Source organism: Macaca fascicularis, chromosome 12 (assembly GCF_037993035.2).
Source record: "Macaca fascicularis isolate 582-1 chromosome 12, T2T-MFA8v1.1".
NCBI lineage: Eukaryota > Metazoa > Chordata > Mammalia > Primates > Cercopithecidae > Macaca > Macaca fascicularis.
The window spans coordinates 57137526-57156195 of NC_088386.1; the positions used below are offsets into that span (position 1 = coordinate 57137526).

General features: G+C 33.1%; 1 protein-coding gene across 20 annotated transcripts in view; it reads left to right on the plus strand.

Moving 5' to 3' along the window:
• SLC4A10 (solute carrier family 4 member 10) overlaps positions 1-18670 on the plus strand; it is a 391994-nt gene that overhangs the window by 75450 nt on the left and 297874 nt on the right. For 8 of the 20 annotated variants that reach the window (XM_065525564.2, XM_065525565.2, XM_005573309.5 and 5 more), the window contains exon 2: positions 13204-13339. The exons of 11 other annotated variants lie outside the window; for them this stretch is intronic. In XM_065525564.2, the coding sequence (XP_065381636.1) occupies positions 13259-13339 (81 nt within the window). In that variant the 5' untranslated portion in view covers positions 13204-13258. Of the gene's footprint in view, positions 1-13198; positions 13340-14511; positions 14584-18670 lie in introns of those variants that run through there. One more of the 20 variants, XM_074009302.1, reaches the window with a different exon arrangement.

The window sequence follows — 18670 nt, forward strand, 5'->3', positions numbered from 1 at the left end:
AGCAGCCAAGATGGCATGGATAAAGGCAGGTCGCAGGGGCAAATGATGGCAGTATTTATCAAGTCCAATGTAGGGCATTGAGCACTCGATCTAAAAACCTCCAATGACTTATCTAGATATAGATGGTATATTTTTACCTTATATAATCAGATGTTTAAATTTTAACGAACTCATCCAAGTTCGATGCTACATTTGCTAAAGCAATTTTCATTACAATTTGACTTTCCATGGTGGTGGACTGGAGAGGAGTTAGCAGCCTTAGTAGCCATGTATTGTAAATTAACAAATCTTGGTGAGCAAAAAAAATTGTATTGTTTTTAACAATGTAGAAAGGCAGTTATTTATTTTCAGGTTGCTTAAATTGAAATAAGCAGTGTTTCATAGATGATTGGCATGTTCCCTTTTATTCCAAAGGCAGATGAAAGAGTGATTCTCTCAGAACTGGAGAAAAAGGCAAGTTCGAGTAGCATCACTTTAAATTTTGTTACGATTTTTACACCTTAGATGGCCCCTAAATTACAAAACTTCTGTACGGTTTCGAAACTTTAAAGACAAAGGGAGCATCTTGGTGGTTTGCTGGCAGTATTGTTCTATACCGTTTGGGTAAGCCCTGGGGCAAATGCATTGGTCAGAAATTCCAGAACTATTGTTTATTTTAAATAATTTAAACTTTTTGGATATTAACTTAAATCTTATCTCTAGCATTCACTCAAACAAAAATATCCTCAAAAATGACAAAATGAAAGTGACAGTTTAAAGTATGGATCTGAAATTTGAGGTGTAAACTGTTGTCTACTTCCTAGAAATCTGCGGGCCAACTGTGCTCGTAACAAGATCTCATCCAGCAAAGAGTTGCAGCAGTTTTCCTTTTTTGCTATATCTGGCTTTATTTTTTTCAGGTCTATTGAGTTTAATTAACAAATGAAAAATCAAAGTTTGTACCAATTGACCAACATCTCCTCATTTTCCCTACCCTTCAGCCCCTGGCAACCAGCATTCTACTCTATTTCTACAAATTCGACTTTTTTTTTTTTTTTTTTTTTTAAGATTCCACATATAAGTGATATGTATAGTATTTGTGTTTCTTTGTTTGGCTCATTTCACTTAGCAAAATGCCCTTCAGATTCAGGTTGTCCCAAATGGCAGGATTTCCTTCATTTTTATGGCTAAAAAATATCCTGTTGTCTATATATACTACATTTTCTCTATCTATTTGTATATCCATGGATGCATAGGTTGTTTCCATATTGTGGACATTATGAATAATGCTGTAACATTATTCTAAATGGGAGTGCAGATATCAACATTGTATTTCTTAGGGTGCAGGTTTAAGAGAAATACTTAAAACTTGGCACATTCACAAAAGTAATACCAATCATTGAGGTCTCTTGAGAGACAGCTGACTTTTCCAGATGTCATCCACTTTACCAGATGATAGCCCCTTTTCTTTTATTACTCACTTTACCTTTATGCTACAATAATTTTGTTGAAAACATGTGTGACTTTGAGACATATCATTTATTATTCATGACCTGATATCATAGTTGCTTAGTATAAATACATCAAAATTGTAAGGTCAGAGGAACAAATTATTTGAATTTAGGGATTAATGATGGAAGACCTCATTAATTAAGGCAAGGATTCAGACACCTTAACTCCCTTAAAACTTGCATGTACAACTCACATGTTGTGCTATTATTTGTGCATAGGTATTTTTTTCCCCAGACATACTTTATGCTGCTTAAGGCTAAGACCATATTTTACTTCCTTTAAACCTCACAATGTTAAAGCAGAAATACGATAAAATGTTTAATGAATGAAATTCAGAAACTACAGCAGATTGTTAAAAAAAAAAAACAGGAATAAAACCGTTCCGTTCCTATATATACTGTACATATTTAAAAAGAGGAATTTACTTTAGAAGTAACAGGAAAAAAAAAACCTCTCACTTAGAAAGGATTAAGGCTTTAGTGGAGAAACATAAGGGCATAACAAACTATTATGTTTGAGGCTAATGGACAGAATAATTCAGATTCCTGTTTGATTTTATGTTCTTTGAAGAGTTGCTAGTTCACCTAATTAATTTAAAACAGGCTTTAAACCTTAACCCAATTTTAAATTGAAATGGTAACCATCAGTCAACAGAAGATAAAGTTGCAGAATTATCTTTGGAAGAAATGTTAACACATCCCCTTTGGTCATTATTATTTTAGTTTAAAATTACTGCTAGATGTTAATGATAGTGAGATAGATTATTTAAAAAATCTTAGTATGTCGACACTGAATTTTTTATATCTTTTTATCCCATAATCAAAGTTATTATGACCTTAAGCTAAATTTCAATATTCCGTTTAATTCTCCAGGTATCTATAAACAAAAAAGACTGAATGTGAAATTGTAACTAAGCATAAATATTTGTATATGTGAATATGATATAGTAATTACTTCTTTTCCTAGAAAGATATTTGGAGTTCAACAAAATATAGACTGGATAAATATTATAACTTCACAATACAGAGAAATTAAGAATCCCTAGAGCCAACTGAGTAAAGGAGAAAATGGTTTTCGATTTTCCTTTATTCTGTATTTCTGAAGTTTTCTGTTCTGTGCCATGGACTGAAACTGATTTTTAGTACACCTATAATTAGCATTGATTTTAAATATTATTTACAAATCAACTCTTTTTGCTGATGTTTCTTTCATACTACTTAATTTGCTCTTATATACCCAATACTAGTTGTTCTTGGAGGGAAATGAAGAATAATTTTAAAACTTCATTTTCTTTAACTTTTGCATACTGTTGCATTTTCATCCTTCAGGAGGTATGATTTTAGAGATAAATTCTCCTTGGTCATCCTCTCAATCTAAAATTACACTGGTATCAACTCTTAACTGTCATTTTTTGAGGATTTTAACCTACATATGTATAATCATTTATGTTTAACAAAACATTTATTGATTAGCATTTAGAGGCTTCCCAATAGTGTGCTGTTACAAATTCTGTTGCTATAGTCATCATTGCACTTATATGTCTGTGCTGTCATTCCTTAGGCTATTTTTATAGAATGTCTTCTCAAGAGTAAGAATGTTTAAAATTATTATAGTTCTATTTACAGTCAGGCTTAAGAAGCACTCTTTCATTGCATTTAAGAGCTTCTTAATAGGCTAATTCCTGCATTCTACAACCATATACACTAAAGAGAACAATAATTCAATGGAACAAATGTTTAATGATAGCAGTTACATGGCTACTTCACATGTATTTATTTATTTATTTATTTTATTATTCTTATTCTTATTTTTTGAGATGGAGTCTCAACCTATCACCCAGGCCACAGTGCAGTGGCACAATCTCAGCTCACTGCAAGCTCCTCCTCCCGGGTTCACACCATTCTCCTGCCTCAGCCTCCCGAGTAGCTGGGACTACAGGCGCCTACCACTACACGTGGCTAATTTTTTGTATTTTTTTAGTAGAGACAGGGTTTCACCATGTTAGCCAGGATGGTCTCGATCTCCTGACCTCGTGATCTGCCCGCCTCAGCCTCCCAAAGTGCTGGGATTACAGGGGTGAGCCACCGCTCCTGGACGACATTTATTATCTTTCTCTTGTTTGAGTCACCTTTGAAATTGTTCTTTTATTTACCATAAGAGTAGCTTCAAAGGTGACTCAAACAAGAGAAGTATGTTTTGAGTTTTGAAATAGCCATCCCGGCACAGAAAGGTAATTTTAGTGGCCTGAAAAATGTCTTCATTTTGAACGATTCACAGCATAGTTTAAGGACATATTAAGTTCAAATGTTGCCAGTGTATTTATTAGGTGTGATGGAGGAATATGAAAGTGAATCATACAGATGATTTGTCTTAAGGATCTTAATAATTGTAAATGAAAGACAAGATTAAGCCCAAAAGAAAGTGAAAATATTTCAGAGTAGTCAGAAAGTTAAAATCGAGGATTAAAAGGCTTTGAGAAAGGGAGGTGGAACCAAAAACATGTAGTCAAGGAAGGTTTCATGGAAGATGTTCTTTGTTAAACTTTGATGGATAGATAGGATTTAAAACTATGGAGATGAAGGAGAGAGGCCTGCATTCTTACAACAACAACAAGAACTTTTGTTAAGTACTTCTTATTTCCTGGATTTGAGGCACTTTATGAATTAAGCACTTTATAATTTTAGTTAATCTAATTTTTCAACAAACACTATGTATATAGATACTGTTACTATCTACACTATATTGATAGGGAAACTGAGGTCCACAGAAATTTTGTAACTGGTAAAATGTCCGAGGGTTATTAGATGGCAGCACTAAGATCTGAACTAAGGTCAGATGTAATAGCATGAACAAAACTTGAGGCCTTAAAACACAGAATGATTATTGGGAATGGTGAGCTATTGGGTTTAGGCAGAGTAACTGACAAATAAAGGCAAGTAGTGGTTGATGAGATTGGAAAGATCTCTCAGGATCAGTTATGAGGGTCATCAAATACTAGCTTAGGAAACCTGTAGAGAGTTTTTGACTAGCTAGTGACATAGTGGTTTTGGACAGGTTGAAAATAAGGCTAAAGAGTGGTTACTGGATTTTGTGACTAGGTAGTCATTCGTATAGCCATCACATTTATTCAGTAATTTCTGTGTGCCAGGATTGTGAGGCAAATGTTGCCAATGTTGAGAATTAGGATAGAGAAATGGCCATTGGATGTGGAAAGAGGAAGGAACTGATCCTCCTCCGTTATGTACTTTCTCTCCTACATTTAGCTTATCAACTTTTTAAAGGATCCGTTGGATCTTCTCTTACTAGTGAAGATGATAACAATAATAAAAATAATATCATTTATTGAACTTATATTTGCTAGACTATGTTGATTGCCTTATGTATATTGTCTTCTTTAACCTTCAAAATAACTTTATGAGGTAAAACAATATTAACTGTATTTTACAGATGAGGAAACTTAAGGTTGGAAGCTCAACTTGCTCATGGTTACTAATTGGTGAATCCAAGATTTAGTCAGTATTTGACTCCAAAGTCATCAGAATATAAAAGCTATGTTATAGCACTGCATTTTTTAAAAAACAGGTTCTGCTCTATGAGCTCTGAAGTGACTTTACTCTTATTCTCAGATCTTGGAAACTACTGCTTAGCCATGTATTTTGTGTCTGATTCAGTCTGATTATTTCATAATTTTAGTTTATACAGTTTTTTCTTTTTTTAATACTATAAGAAGTCAATCTTTTTTAGAGTGATAGTAGCAAAAATATATTCAGTAATTACTCTATGACAGGCAGTGCACTACCTGCTTCATACATAATAATCACGTTTAATCCTTGCACAACAATTCCACTAGGGTTATCATCATTTTACATTTGAGAAAACTGAGACAGAAAGCATATATACAGATACCAAGGTCAAAACCAGGATTTGAAACTGGTAGTCTGCCTCCATAGCCTGTGCTTCTAAGCACAGACATATGAGTCCTTTTGACAAATAAAGGATGAGTTTCGAGGGTTTTTAGTTTTTTCTTTTAGGTGTTTTTTGCTGTTAACAATCATATTTATTTATGATCTGTGAACCTATGTTAGATTTTAAAAAGACAAAACCTGTCTTTAGCTTTCATAACTGTCACTTTAAGTACAATTTTAGTGTTGCCAAAATTGCATTTTTCACTGCACACTAATTATTTATTTATTTTCATTTAAAAATTTTAAAATAATATTAATTTAATATATAATAGTTGTACATAGTTAGGGATATATTTGATATTTTGATCCAAGCATACAACTGCAATGATCACATCAGGATAATTGCAATATCTGTCACCTCAAACATTTATCTTTTCTTTTGTTGGGAACATTCCAATTCTTCTCTTCTAGCTATGTTGAAATATGCAGTAAGTTATTGTTGACTATAATCTCCCTACTATAACAGTGAATACTATAACTGATTCCTTCTATCTAATTTCATTTTTGTACCTATTAACCAATTTCTGTTTATCCCCCTGCCTTTTACCCCTCCTAGCTTCTCATAACCACCATTCTACTCTCTACCCCCATAAGATCCACATTTTTAGCTCCCAGATATGAATGTGAAATCATCAGAGATATGCCAGTCAAAACCACAATGAGATATCAGTTAAAATGGCTATTATCAAAAAGACAAAAAATAATGGATGCTGGCCAGGATGCAGAGAAAGGGGAATGTTGGTACACTGTAAGTAGAAACACAAAGTAGTACTGCCACTGTGGAAAATAGTGTGTGGAAGTTCCTCAAAAACTAAAAATAGAACTACCATATGACCCAATTCCACTGCTGAGTATCTATCCAAAAGAATGGAAATCAGTATATTGAAGAGATATATGCATTCCCATGTTTATTGCAGCATTTCACAACAGCTAGGATATGGAATCAACCTAAGTGTCCAACCACAGATGAATGGATAAAGAAAATGTGGTATACATACACAATGAAATATTATGTAGCCATAAAAAGAGCAAAATCCTGTCATTTGCAGCAACATGGATGAAACTGGAGGTCATTATGTTAAGTGAAATAAGCCAAGATTGCATTTTAATGATAGCTAAGTTTATCAAAAAATTTCACTTAAGGGATCATTATTTCATTGAATTTTGTAAACAATGAAAACTTTCAAAGATTGAATAAAATGCAGATTTTTATTTATATATTCCTATCATTTACTTAGCACTGGAATAGTGCTTGGAGAGAATAAGTTGACACATTAAAAAATATTGTCTTTACACATGGTATTTTGGAGACTTATTGGTGGCTTTTTGGTCCTCCCAAGTTATTCCTTGGCTGAAGGTATATTTGATAGTCATTTGGAAGGTTTCCTAAGGCTACAAAAATCTGTCTTTCTGTTTCAAAGAGTAAAATAGCTTGCCGTGGGAAAATGACTCTCTCTTTAGGTCCGCTCATTCTACAGATGTCACAGAGAAAAAATAAAATCTATGTCTACATTTATCATTGCGCTGGTTTTCAATTAGTCTGCTTTGCCATCTTTTAGTAATTTCTATTCAAAGAGTTGTTTTGTCTTACAATCCTAGGTATGTTCTTTATGGATCAGCAGTGTATCTTTGTCTATAAGCATAGAAACAAGGAAGCTTTATTTATCCTAAGTTTTTGTTACCTTTCCTTTCCCATTTTCATATTAACTATTTGAGACTATTATTCTATGTAGAGAGTGTGTGATGACACAGTTTTGGCCAGACAATGAGGAAACAAGGTATTTCTATTGCAGAATGTAAATAGATATAACCCTTCTGGAGGGAAATTCAGCAATTTTTACCCAAAGCCTCAAAAACATTTATATTATTTGATCCAGTAAGTTTACTTATTGGGGTTTATTATAAGAAAATAGAGGATATGTGTAAGGCTATGCGCACAAATATGTTTATTACATTGTTATTTGTAATATTGAAAAATAGAAAAAATAGAAAAGTCTAAGAATAGGAGATTGGTTCAATAAAGTATGGTACCTCTATATTATAGAATACTAGTTAGCCATTAAACATTATGTTATAGAAAAATACTTACTGACATAAGGAAATGTTAATATAATACTTGGTAAAGATGAATAGTTTACTATCATTTTATGTGTATGTTATTTAAAATACTAAAACTAAAATATCAACAATGGTTATCTTTGTATAATGAAATTTTATGAGTGATTCTCCCCACCTTTTTGATCTTTATGTTTTCTTCTGTCTGTATAGATATGAAGCACTTTTATAACTGGTATAAAAAGTTAGCCAAATACAAAGTCAGTATTATCCAGAAAATTATTACGTCTCTTGTTTTCCTCTATTGTGTGATCTACTATACAGTTTTACTGATGATGATGAAATTAGAAATAAAAGAAATCTATTAATAACTGCAGTAAAAAAAAAAAGGTGTATTATTAAGGTTTGCTGCAGTCATTTGTATATTGAAAGGATACCATATCTTTACCTGTTTAGAAAAGCAAAGGTGTTTTATTTGAGGCACAAACACTTCATCTGAACTGACCCTATGTGTTGTGACACCCTACAACATCTACCCCAACAAGCGGTGTTGATTATTTGCCATAATAATTAGGATTTCAGTAGAAATGGCCAGCCTCCATCTATAAGGTGTTCTTTCCTAATAGCTTTGTTGTACACTATACATACGTGGTGACCTATGCCCCCAAGTTCAACCATATTCCTTGTAAATGTGAAAATATGGTAGTTTCATCACTTCTCAAAAAAAGAGAAATAGGTACTCTGCAGCACTCTCAGTGCTTTCCATTGTCCTGCTAGTAGTGAAAATCACTTAAGATAAAATCTAACTAACAATGATTAGTTAGACAAATAGTGTCAAAAAGTTATGCCATACAATTTTTCCAGTTTTTTCATATAGCACTAAAACTGTTGTGAGAGTGAATTTGTCAAAAAACAGTCTGTACCAGCTTTAGCCCAGTATAAATAAAGTGTGAAAGTAAACAATCAATCACACACACACATAATAAATAATATGCGAGGCACATAAGGAATGATTTTTTTTTAAAGTTTAGATAGTCAATGAAAGTAGATTTGAATATTTTTATGAAATTAGACCGGAAATTTGAATACAATATTAGAAAGACTGAAATCTGAAGCAAAATTTTTAGTGAAAAGAGGAAGCACATGAGAAACAGGGGTATTTGTTGAACTGTTGAAATACTCCAAAGAAACTAGTTTCTATTTTTATGAAAAACAATGAAGTCTGTAGGTAAATATTTATAAGATAAGTCATATTGGGAGCCATCTTTACAAAATCAGACATTTTGTCTTTTTTTTCGGTGTATGTTTTACATAGTTGAGGTTGTACCCCACAAATATATTGATGTCTTACTTTCCATTTAATATGCTATTATGCTATATATTTTCCTTTGTCATTAACATCTTTTGTTCTTAATATTCAGTGGTTACATGGCATTACAGCTTTGGTGTTCCATAATTTAATTAATCTTTCTCTTATTGTTTCTATATATATTTTTTTTACTTTTAAATAATGTAGCACTAAACATCTTGGAGCATATATCTTAATCTGCACTATTGCCTTCAGACAGGAAATACTAAGGTGAATGATTGAACATTTTTAAGACTCAATACATTTTGCCAAGTTATTTTGAGAAGATGAACTAATTTATACTTTTTAAAGCAATAGTATGTAAAACAAAATGAATTACTTGCATTTACTGAGGTATTTGAAGCAAGTCACTTTTGAATACAAATAAAAGGTAAATTCTTTATGATAAAAGTAAACTTTAATATAGAAACCTTTTGATTCTTATAGTTTTTTACTGTTTCTCAACTAAAAATATTAAAATGAATGTTATTCGAATGACTAAGATATAGTGTATTTATACAAAAATATAATTTCGGCCGGGCGTGGTGGCTCAAGCCTGTAATCCCAGCACTTTGGGAGGCTGAGACGGGCGGCTCACGAGGTCAGGAGATCGAGACCATCCTGGCTAACCCGGTGAAACCCCGTCTCTACTAAAAAGTATAAAAAACTAGCTGGGTGAGGTGGCGGGTGCCTGTAGTCCCAGCTACTCGGGAGGCTGAGGCAGGAGAATGGTGTGAACCCGGGAGGCAGAGCTTGCAGTGAGCTGAGATCTGGCCTCTGCACCACAGCCTGGGCGACAGAGAGAGACTCTGTCTTTAAAAAAAAAAAAAAAAAAATATATATATATATATATATATATGATTTCAAACAGTAGTGACTTCTATTGGGGAAAACCAGGAAACAGGAATTCTGAATTTTGACCTTGGCCCTCCTACTAACTGATCTTGGGTATGTACTTAGCTCCCCTAAAGTTTAGTTTTCCCCATCTGTAAAATAAGTGTATTGGATCACATGATCCCTAAGAGATGAAAAGCCAGAGCTAAATGAGTAGTAATTATTATAAAGAAGTTCTTGCTCTTTTAAGATGCTAATCCTTTATTATTTGAGATGTTCTCATGTGCAGCAAGTCATTAAATAAATAGAGTTACCTTCAATGTGTGCTTTTTACCCTGCTGTGGTCTGACTGTTGTTGCACCTCCAAAGTTCGTGTGTTGACAATGGAATCACCAATATAATGGCATTAGGTGACACATTTGGGAGACGATTAGACCGTGAGGGCAGAGCCTTCATAAATCGAATTAGTGCCCTTATAAAAGAGCCCCCAGAGAGTTGCCTTGCCCCCTTTTCTGCCATGTGAGGTTAGAGTGAGACTTCTCAGCCTTGAGAGCTGTGAGAAATAAGTATTTGTTGTTGTGGTATTTTGTTACAGCAGCCCAAATGGACAAAGATACACTCTTTTGGCTCTCTCTTCTTTCAGTCCAAGGGTGTTCTGCTAGGTTTTGGCTACTTTTCATTTCTTTTATCAAATATTTGTTAAGTCTTATTAGGGAAAGTCTAGAGGTATTCTGCTTTACTGGTATGACCATATCTTAATAACACTGGTATGAGTAACATACTGTATGAATAATTAATTTGTTTTAGAGCAATGGTTTCCTAAAATGGGGTATCATAGTTTTTAGTAATTGTGTTAAATTACTATTAAGAGGGTCAAATAATAGATTTTAAGTAATTTTTTGGTTTAAATAGATCTTGTCAACTAGATAATAGAGAGATTAAGAGCTGCTTTGCACTCAGGTTTCATGTTTTTATTGCAAAGATCAATTGTGCTTACAAGAAAACACTGAAGGAAATTAGATTATATATACTAATTAATAACATCCAGAGAATGATAAAAATATCATTGTTTGTATTCATGCTGTGAGAAAATACCTGAAGGAAAAGTTCAATTTTCTTATTTTTCATTATTGATTCATTTAATAGCTTTGATATGTAATCGTATAGGAGATTAGGAATGAACCTTGCTTGATGTTTCTCTTTTCCTCATTTCTCACATTCAATCCCTGAATTCTATCTTTTTTCAGTAAGATGTGGATCTTTCAGTAAGATCTGGAATCTATTCATTTCTCTTCATTCCTACTGCCACTTCTTTGGTTCAGGTCATCATCATCCCCTGATTGAAATTATGTAACATTCTTCTAATTTGTCTCCCGTCCTCCAGTTTTGTTTTACTCAATTGTCTATAGAGTAGCCAGGATATTTTAAACCTGATTATGCTGACGGTTTCTCATTTCCCTAAGGGTAAAGCTCACACTCTTTAAATGGCTCCTGAGACTTACCGTGACTGGGCCTCGCTTCTCATCTCTCCCCTCTGTTCTTACACTTTATGGTCCAACCTATTCTGTATTTGCCATTCCTTGAATGTGACTAGCTCAGAATCTTCTGTTTTAACAGTACTTCCCTAGGGAAATCCTCTCTGATCCCTAGATTAGGGTAGGATGCCTTGCTACTGCTTTCATATCAACTTTTAATTCTTCAGTTATAACAAAACATACTTGTTTGATTTATCTGCTTTCTGTGATGTCAGGTTTTGTGTTGTTTGTTATGGAGTCCCTAGCACCTATATGGTACCTGACACACAGAAGATGTTCAATGTTTTCTACAGGAAAGAATGAATATAGAAAGAGAGATGATGTAGCTTAGGGAGGCTTTATTAAGAGGATAGGTCTTAAAGGATGAGTACCTATTTTGATTAAAAGAGGGTAAATACTACATAGATAGAAATATTTGTTTACATGTGAGTTTTCATTCAGATGTGTTACAGTACACATACAGCAGAATACCAAGCTCTGTGTCTCCAACCTGTGCAGTTAGAGGCAGTAGTTTTTCTAAAGGTATAATTTGGATCAGCCCGGTTTCTTAAGACTCATTGTGGCTAGTCTCCATCAAATGTTGTGTGTGAAAGAAGGGAAACTATTCACAGGTAAATAAAGAGTTCATAATCAAGAATTCAGGCTGTTCATAATGTGAGGGCCGTTTCAGGATAATATGTTGTACTTGTACTTGGTGTCTTAATTTTGAATGTAGTTGAATTGAGTATAATCTTAGTCTTTTTTTTTTTTTTTGGTTTGTGTTTTCTTTATTTCTAAAACACAATCTTTTGTCACATGGTAAAGAGAAAGCATTTCTAATTATAATTTTTGAGATATTGATTCTATTATTAGAACACTTTATCAATCTTAAAGTTTCCTGATTCTGCTATGTTGTGGTAAAAGAAAACAGTACTCAAACTTTGATAATTAAGACACAGTGAAAATTCATAGTAAAAATGCCAATAACTTACATAGGTTTCATTACTTGACTTAACTATGCAGTTTTAGAATTTGGTAATACCACATTATCTTTTACATGTAAACTCTTTAGAAGATATTAAATAAAAAGATAAAATGTATGTTGGTCTGAAGAATCTGAAACATAAATGAAATCCCTGAAAATTAAAAGGGGAATATGTATTTGCCTATTTACTATTTACACAACTATCAAAGATTGCCAAAATAAAACTCCTGTGTAGGCACTCATCATTTTGATTTGTGGATAAGTGATGATACCCATAGTCTGGAGGGAAGATTCCTTCAAGACAGTACAATTTTGCTTGGCAAATCTTTTGCATGTTAAACTCTTTAGAAAAAGAAATTAAATAAAAATATAAAATGTATGTTCATATGATGAATCTGAAACATAAATGAAATTCCTGAAAATTAAAAGGTGAATATGTATTTACCTATTTACTATTTACACAACTATCAAAGATTGCCAAAATAAAAATCCTTTTTAGGCACTCAGCATTTTGATGGGTGGATAAGTGATGATATTCAGAGTTTGGAGGGAAGATTCCTTTAAGAGAATATAATTTTGCTTGGTAAGTCATAAAGCCTAAAGCTTAGTCACGTATAGAGAAAGCTGCCTAATAATTAAAAGTTGACATTTTAACACGGTATTTGCAACAGACACATTGGATACTTAATTAAAAGGAGAACTGCTTTTTTTAAAGGACTGAAAAAATTTGACTCTCCTTGGCAAATGAAATCTTCATAGTATCAGAAATGGGAAATCTGAAGGATGTGGCTCATTCTCTGTTTGGATGATGCAGAATTGCTCTAAGCAGTAAGCTTACTGTTTTCAGACAGCATTAGCAGCATCAGCAAATACAACTGTGTCAGTCTCTCTTAGTATGGGGTGTTTGTAACTGCACAGGGGAGATGATAAATAGTATATGATTTGACATCTTGATGATGGCTTAAACAGATACTGATGGACAGATCTGCTGTTTGATATTTTTTTCACTAGCCCTGAAGATGCTGAGACATAGAGATCGCTGTGATTATCTTTTGTAAGACAGGAAATGCAGTCTTTAGGGGTTTCTGGAAATAGAAAGGTCATGCAGTCTGGAACCTGTGAGCCTTTTCAATCTCTAAGTCATCAGGTATGACCTCATGAATTATGATGATAATATTAGAATGTAGGGTGCTTGTTTTTTCTAGTTCTTACTCATTGAAAATATATTGACTAATGTAATTGTTTATTGTCAGACTTTCCTTAGGATATTTGAACAAGTAAGATTTACAGCAGCTGAACAATATGATTATTAGAAATGTGTGTGTGTGTGTGTGCCTGTGCATGTGTATGTGTTTAAATTTGTGTTTAGCTTTTTGGGGGAGAGGGCGGTAAAGGAAGAGATTCTTTGAATGTGATTAAAAGCAAGGTTTGGGGCGCTTCAGATTTTTCCAGAGTAAGCCTGAATAGAGTCAATCTTTATGTTTTACTTCAAGTGATAAAAATAGTATAAATTGATCAAACTGATAAGGATACATCATAGCTAGCTGCTTACAGATAGTGATATATTACAAATATTTTTATTATTTGGAATTTTTTTTAAGCATAGAAACTGACGCTGCTACCACTGTAGTATGCTATATAGCAATGAAAGTTTGGTGAATAGAATCGTCTTTGCAGCATCTGACCTATAAACTAATTTCCTGAAATTTATGTTGCATTATCTAAACCGTTTTAAAGACATTGGTTTTAATCATTTCTGAGATCTATTGAAATACTGATGCTCTTGGTGCTTTTAAGGTAGATATATACTAATGCATTGTTCATAGATGAAAGCAGACTATAAATCTGTTTTTCACAAAGAAAGCTTGTGACATTTAAGCTTGTTGAAGATTTTTTTACCCAGAGAGCTTCGTCCTTTGCTTACTTTCATTTTCAAACTGAAAATACTTGACTATATTAAACATGCAAATGATTTGGATTTCAATGTCCATTTTGTCCTGAAACTCTGCTATTTATTTTAAACTATTTTCACCCATCAAGTTATATATAATGCATTAACTTTGATTTGTTATAGCATATCCTCAGAATTATATACTTGGGTAAGAAACTACCTATATTTGACATTCAGATTTTGAAGGAAATATATTTCATTTTTAAAAATATTGCACATACTTCTGCCTCAATGTTAGAGAACTTTTCAGGTACTTTATATTAAATAAAATAATCAAAAAGAGATAAACATGTTGCAGCAGTTCTCAACAGCAAGATGGTTTTGTCTTCATGATTCTGTAGCCTGATTGTAATTTAATCCTTTATCAGGGTGAAATGACATAGATTAAAAAATGAATATATTTAAGGAAGTCTGAAACAATGAATTGATTCAGTTAAGGGGTAAGTTTCTCCTTTTTAATTAAAAACACATTCTGCCTACTGATATTAACTATAATTTATATGTTATTCAGGCTACTTAGCCAGCTTATATTCTTATTAGTAGGGAAGATTGGCATATTCTTAAGCTTGATTAATTTTGAAATGATTTGAATATACCTTTTAATTGCAACAAAACCTGTCTAATCTGTTAGAATTTATTTCCAGTATTTGCATGTATTAGTCATTATGAGTACATTCTGTTTCTTGGCATTGCTTTGGGATTCCTCTTGGTATTGGTTTCACAGCATTCTGCTATTTTTCACTGTATTCCTGACCTTTCAAGAGAACCAAACTGTAAAGATTTTTGGTTACTTTCCTTTAGTAGCATTTAAATGAGGATATCTTGATAATTTTGTAAGGTGGAAAAAAATTACTATTTTAGAATTGTCATTTCTGTAACAAATCAGAGAAATTTTTCTCTGTTACTATTTCAAAATACACTACAATAAAAAGCAAAGACTGGTTAGAATGTAGTTAAATGCAATGTCAATCTTTTTTCTTGCATGGCAAGATAATCTTGCCCTTTGGAATGATAAAACTGATTGTAAACTTGCCCAGTAATGATTGGTCATCTTCCTTACAAAGGTTGCCTTCATTTATACTATTTTACATGCATTTCGTGATATATCATAAAGGTTTCTAAAGGTAAGCTGCCAATAAAAAACTATTTGAGTAATTCTTCAATTCAGTAACATAGTAAAGGCTGATCATTGCATGATACTGTATGTATTTGGTGTTATGAGGAATGCAGAAAAGAAAAAGTCATTTCCTGCTTTCAAGGAGATTAGAAAATGTATACAATAAACTGTGTTCCCATTTTGAATTGACTTTTGGTAGGCAGTATGCTACAGTCAGTTTTAACTTAATCTATAAGCTGATTAATCCTAGAAGGAGTTACATGTAACCTCTTTTTCCTCATGTAAATTTCTTGATATTAGATAAATGAAGGCTTAGGTCAAACTGTTTAATTATGCATCCCATAACTTTATTTAAAATTGCATTAAAGACTTTTAGAGTGCATGATTTCTTGTATAGGGCTTTATAAACTGTGAATCAGTAAAATAGCTTTGCATGTTGTATAAGCCATCATTGTCAGTTTGAGACTGAAGGTGGACCTAGTTCACTGGCAGGAGGCAGAAGTATCAGCTCAACATAGAGACTTGATCAATCCTGTCTAATTCCAGGCTCAGTATTATGGAAGGGGTTTTTACTGTATAGGGATAAAACTTGGAAATAAAGAGTAGCAAATGTGGAAGTGTCTGTTACTAACTAGGTCATTTGGAGAGTCCTTTGAATAAAATGGGGGAATAGGATTTACCTCAGGCTCTGAGAAGGCAGATCAGGACCAACTAATTATGGAAGCGGACCTTAGCTGCTGCTTGGTGAAGAGTAAGGCCATTGCTCTCTTCTCTTTTATTCCAATATGCTTGCTGAAGTTGCAGGAAGGTGGGTAGAGAAGATGCAAAGCGCTTGTTTCCCCAGAATCCCAAACTGGAACACGCTTCCTGATAGTGCCTCCAAAGTGTCTGTTTCCTTGTATTAGAGCAATAGAAAGTTGATTTGCAAATTCTTCTGGTTTGTAACGGCTGGCTGCAATAAGAGGCTAGTGCAATAGTTCAGTGTCTGGACTGCCATGTTCTCTGGGTTCAAATCTTAGCTATGCTACTTACTAGCTGTATCATCTTGGCTTGTTTCCTGATATGTAATATAGGGATAATAATGGCACCTACCTCAGAGAGTTGTAAACATTAAGTGAGTTAATGTATATGAAACACTTTTAAGAGTACCTGACATATAGCAAATATATTATTGTCAACATCCTTTGTCGACAGACTTTGTTATAGACATTCTAAGAGGTTGGATGGGCTATTGGCAGGACTTTGTAACAGTCATCATGCAGTTTAGTTTTGTTCCCTCTCCCTTACTCTCTTTATCAAATAAGAAATTATATATGCTACACTGAAATATAGTTATAAAAATGCAAACAAAGAACAACATGCTATATCCATTTCAATTCTAACATTTACTGACAATAAGAATTGTGACTTGATGAAAGATTTTGTGTTTAAACTTTGCATCTACCTACCAGGCTGATTCAAACTCTCTTAGAATTCTGTGTGCAGATTCTTTGCTTCTCTGTATTATACCAACTACTTTATTCATGACTGAAAGATTACTAGGACTTTGGGAAAATTTAACAGCAACTTAAGGTCTTTCTTGTTTATTGTTTAAGACTAAAATTAAGGGGTTAAAGAAAAAGCCTTTCTTTAAAGGCTTAAAGAAAATAATAGGGGCAAATTTATCTAGATTTAGTGATACTTAGTCATCAAAAGTGTCCAGGACAAAAAATTATTTGAAAGTCAAACACAACTTGTTTTTAATAATTTTATTTCTTGGCATTTTCATTCTAGATGAAACACTAAATGAAATATATTATAAATAGAATACTACATATATAAATAGAACGATTCAAGTTCCCATTTGATAGAGTATAATATTTTAAATTGCTGGTGATTATTTAATGTAAAAACATTAATCTGCTTAAAATTCTCAATAAACTTCAAAGACAAGTGAGTAATACGATATTTGGATTAAATTTACCTGCTTAAATATGGCATTTTGTTACATCTCTGAATTTCACTTCTCTTCTCTGAAGAAATTTCCTCAGTGTGCTGCTGTTTCCCCCAAATTGGCACAGAGTCAGTTGAATCTCAGAATAGTGCAATTTTTAAAAACAAATATACAAAACTCTACAATGTTCTAGAAAGAACTGTACTGGGCAAGGATATAAAAGTCTGTAGGTCTCTGCCTTCAGGAGGTCACAGGTAATGGGTTGTAACTACAAAATACAAGTAACTATGGCAGAATATGGAAAGTAGTGAATGCCATGAGGTAAGTCTTGAAGACTGGCCAACATAGAGAAAAGGTCATTTCAGGCAGAAGAAACATCATTAAAGGTAGGGAGGCAGAAAGCGAATAATAGAATAGTTCATTTTGGCTATAGCCTAGTGGGATAACTTAGACTTATCACAGAAAAGGTTTCTTGGGACCAGATAAGTATAGAATCTTGAATGCTAGATTATGATTTCTAAACTGAGAACATTTCTTTGCTGATGTACTTATTCCTGGAAAAAATAAAATATAAAACAAAAGAGCAGTACCTATATTTTGAAGTCATTTTCAGAGCTCTAACCCTCTTGAGACTTTGAGAATGAAAATTAAATTCCTGAGTAGATTTAGTAGTTAGTAGACAAGGTAGGGGGTAAAAACAAACTGAAGGATTTTAATAAAATTTTCTATCAAAATTGCACATGAGAGCATTTCTCAGTCTATCCACAAGCACTCAAAAGTCCTAGATTTCAGATCCTAAGAGACCTCCTGCTTGTCCGTGATGTAAACTCCATTTTATTGGTACGTAATCTGATTTAGCTTTGGCTTTGTTTTTGACATTTCCTAAAGCAAGGACAATCTAGTGGGATCATTTTAATACAATGAGTACTCATGTTACTATGGTGAATAGTTGGATAAAAAGGACTTTGTCTTAGGGAAAATTGGAAATTAAAATTGCCATTTTGAATCACGGAAGTCACTGAATATTTTACCTTTGTTCTTTGTTCATTTAAAAATGATAAAGTAAACCATGTTTGCAAATACTTTTAATATCGCCTTCTTCTACTCCATACACCAGAGGCATTTTAGTATTGCCTGAGGTTAGTAAAAAAGCTGGATACCTTCCAAGAGCAGATTTCCTTTAGATATGACAGCTGGGATGTGATTTTTGGTATCAGATGCAGGAAGACGTCATTTGTACATGGTAATTGTGAAAAAATTGGAACCTATTACTCTCACTTAGTATAAATGATCCGTAAAAAGTATGTCAGAAGTAAAACTCCTGGAATTCTACAGGGAGAGTTAAAATAAAACCAGACACAGGTGCTCACCTGACTCTATTTTTAGAACAATAGGAGACTCATGTAACGGAGAATACTCTATACTTCCTGTATAAATCTACATTATTTGAAAGTCGTATTTTCTAGAAGTTCTTGTG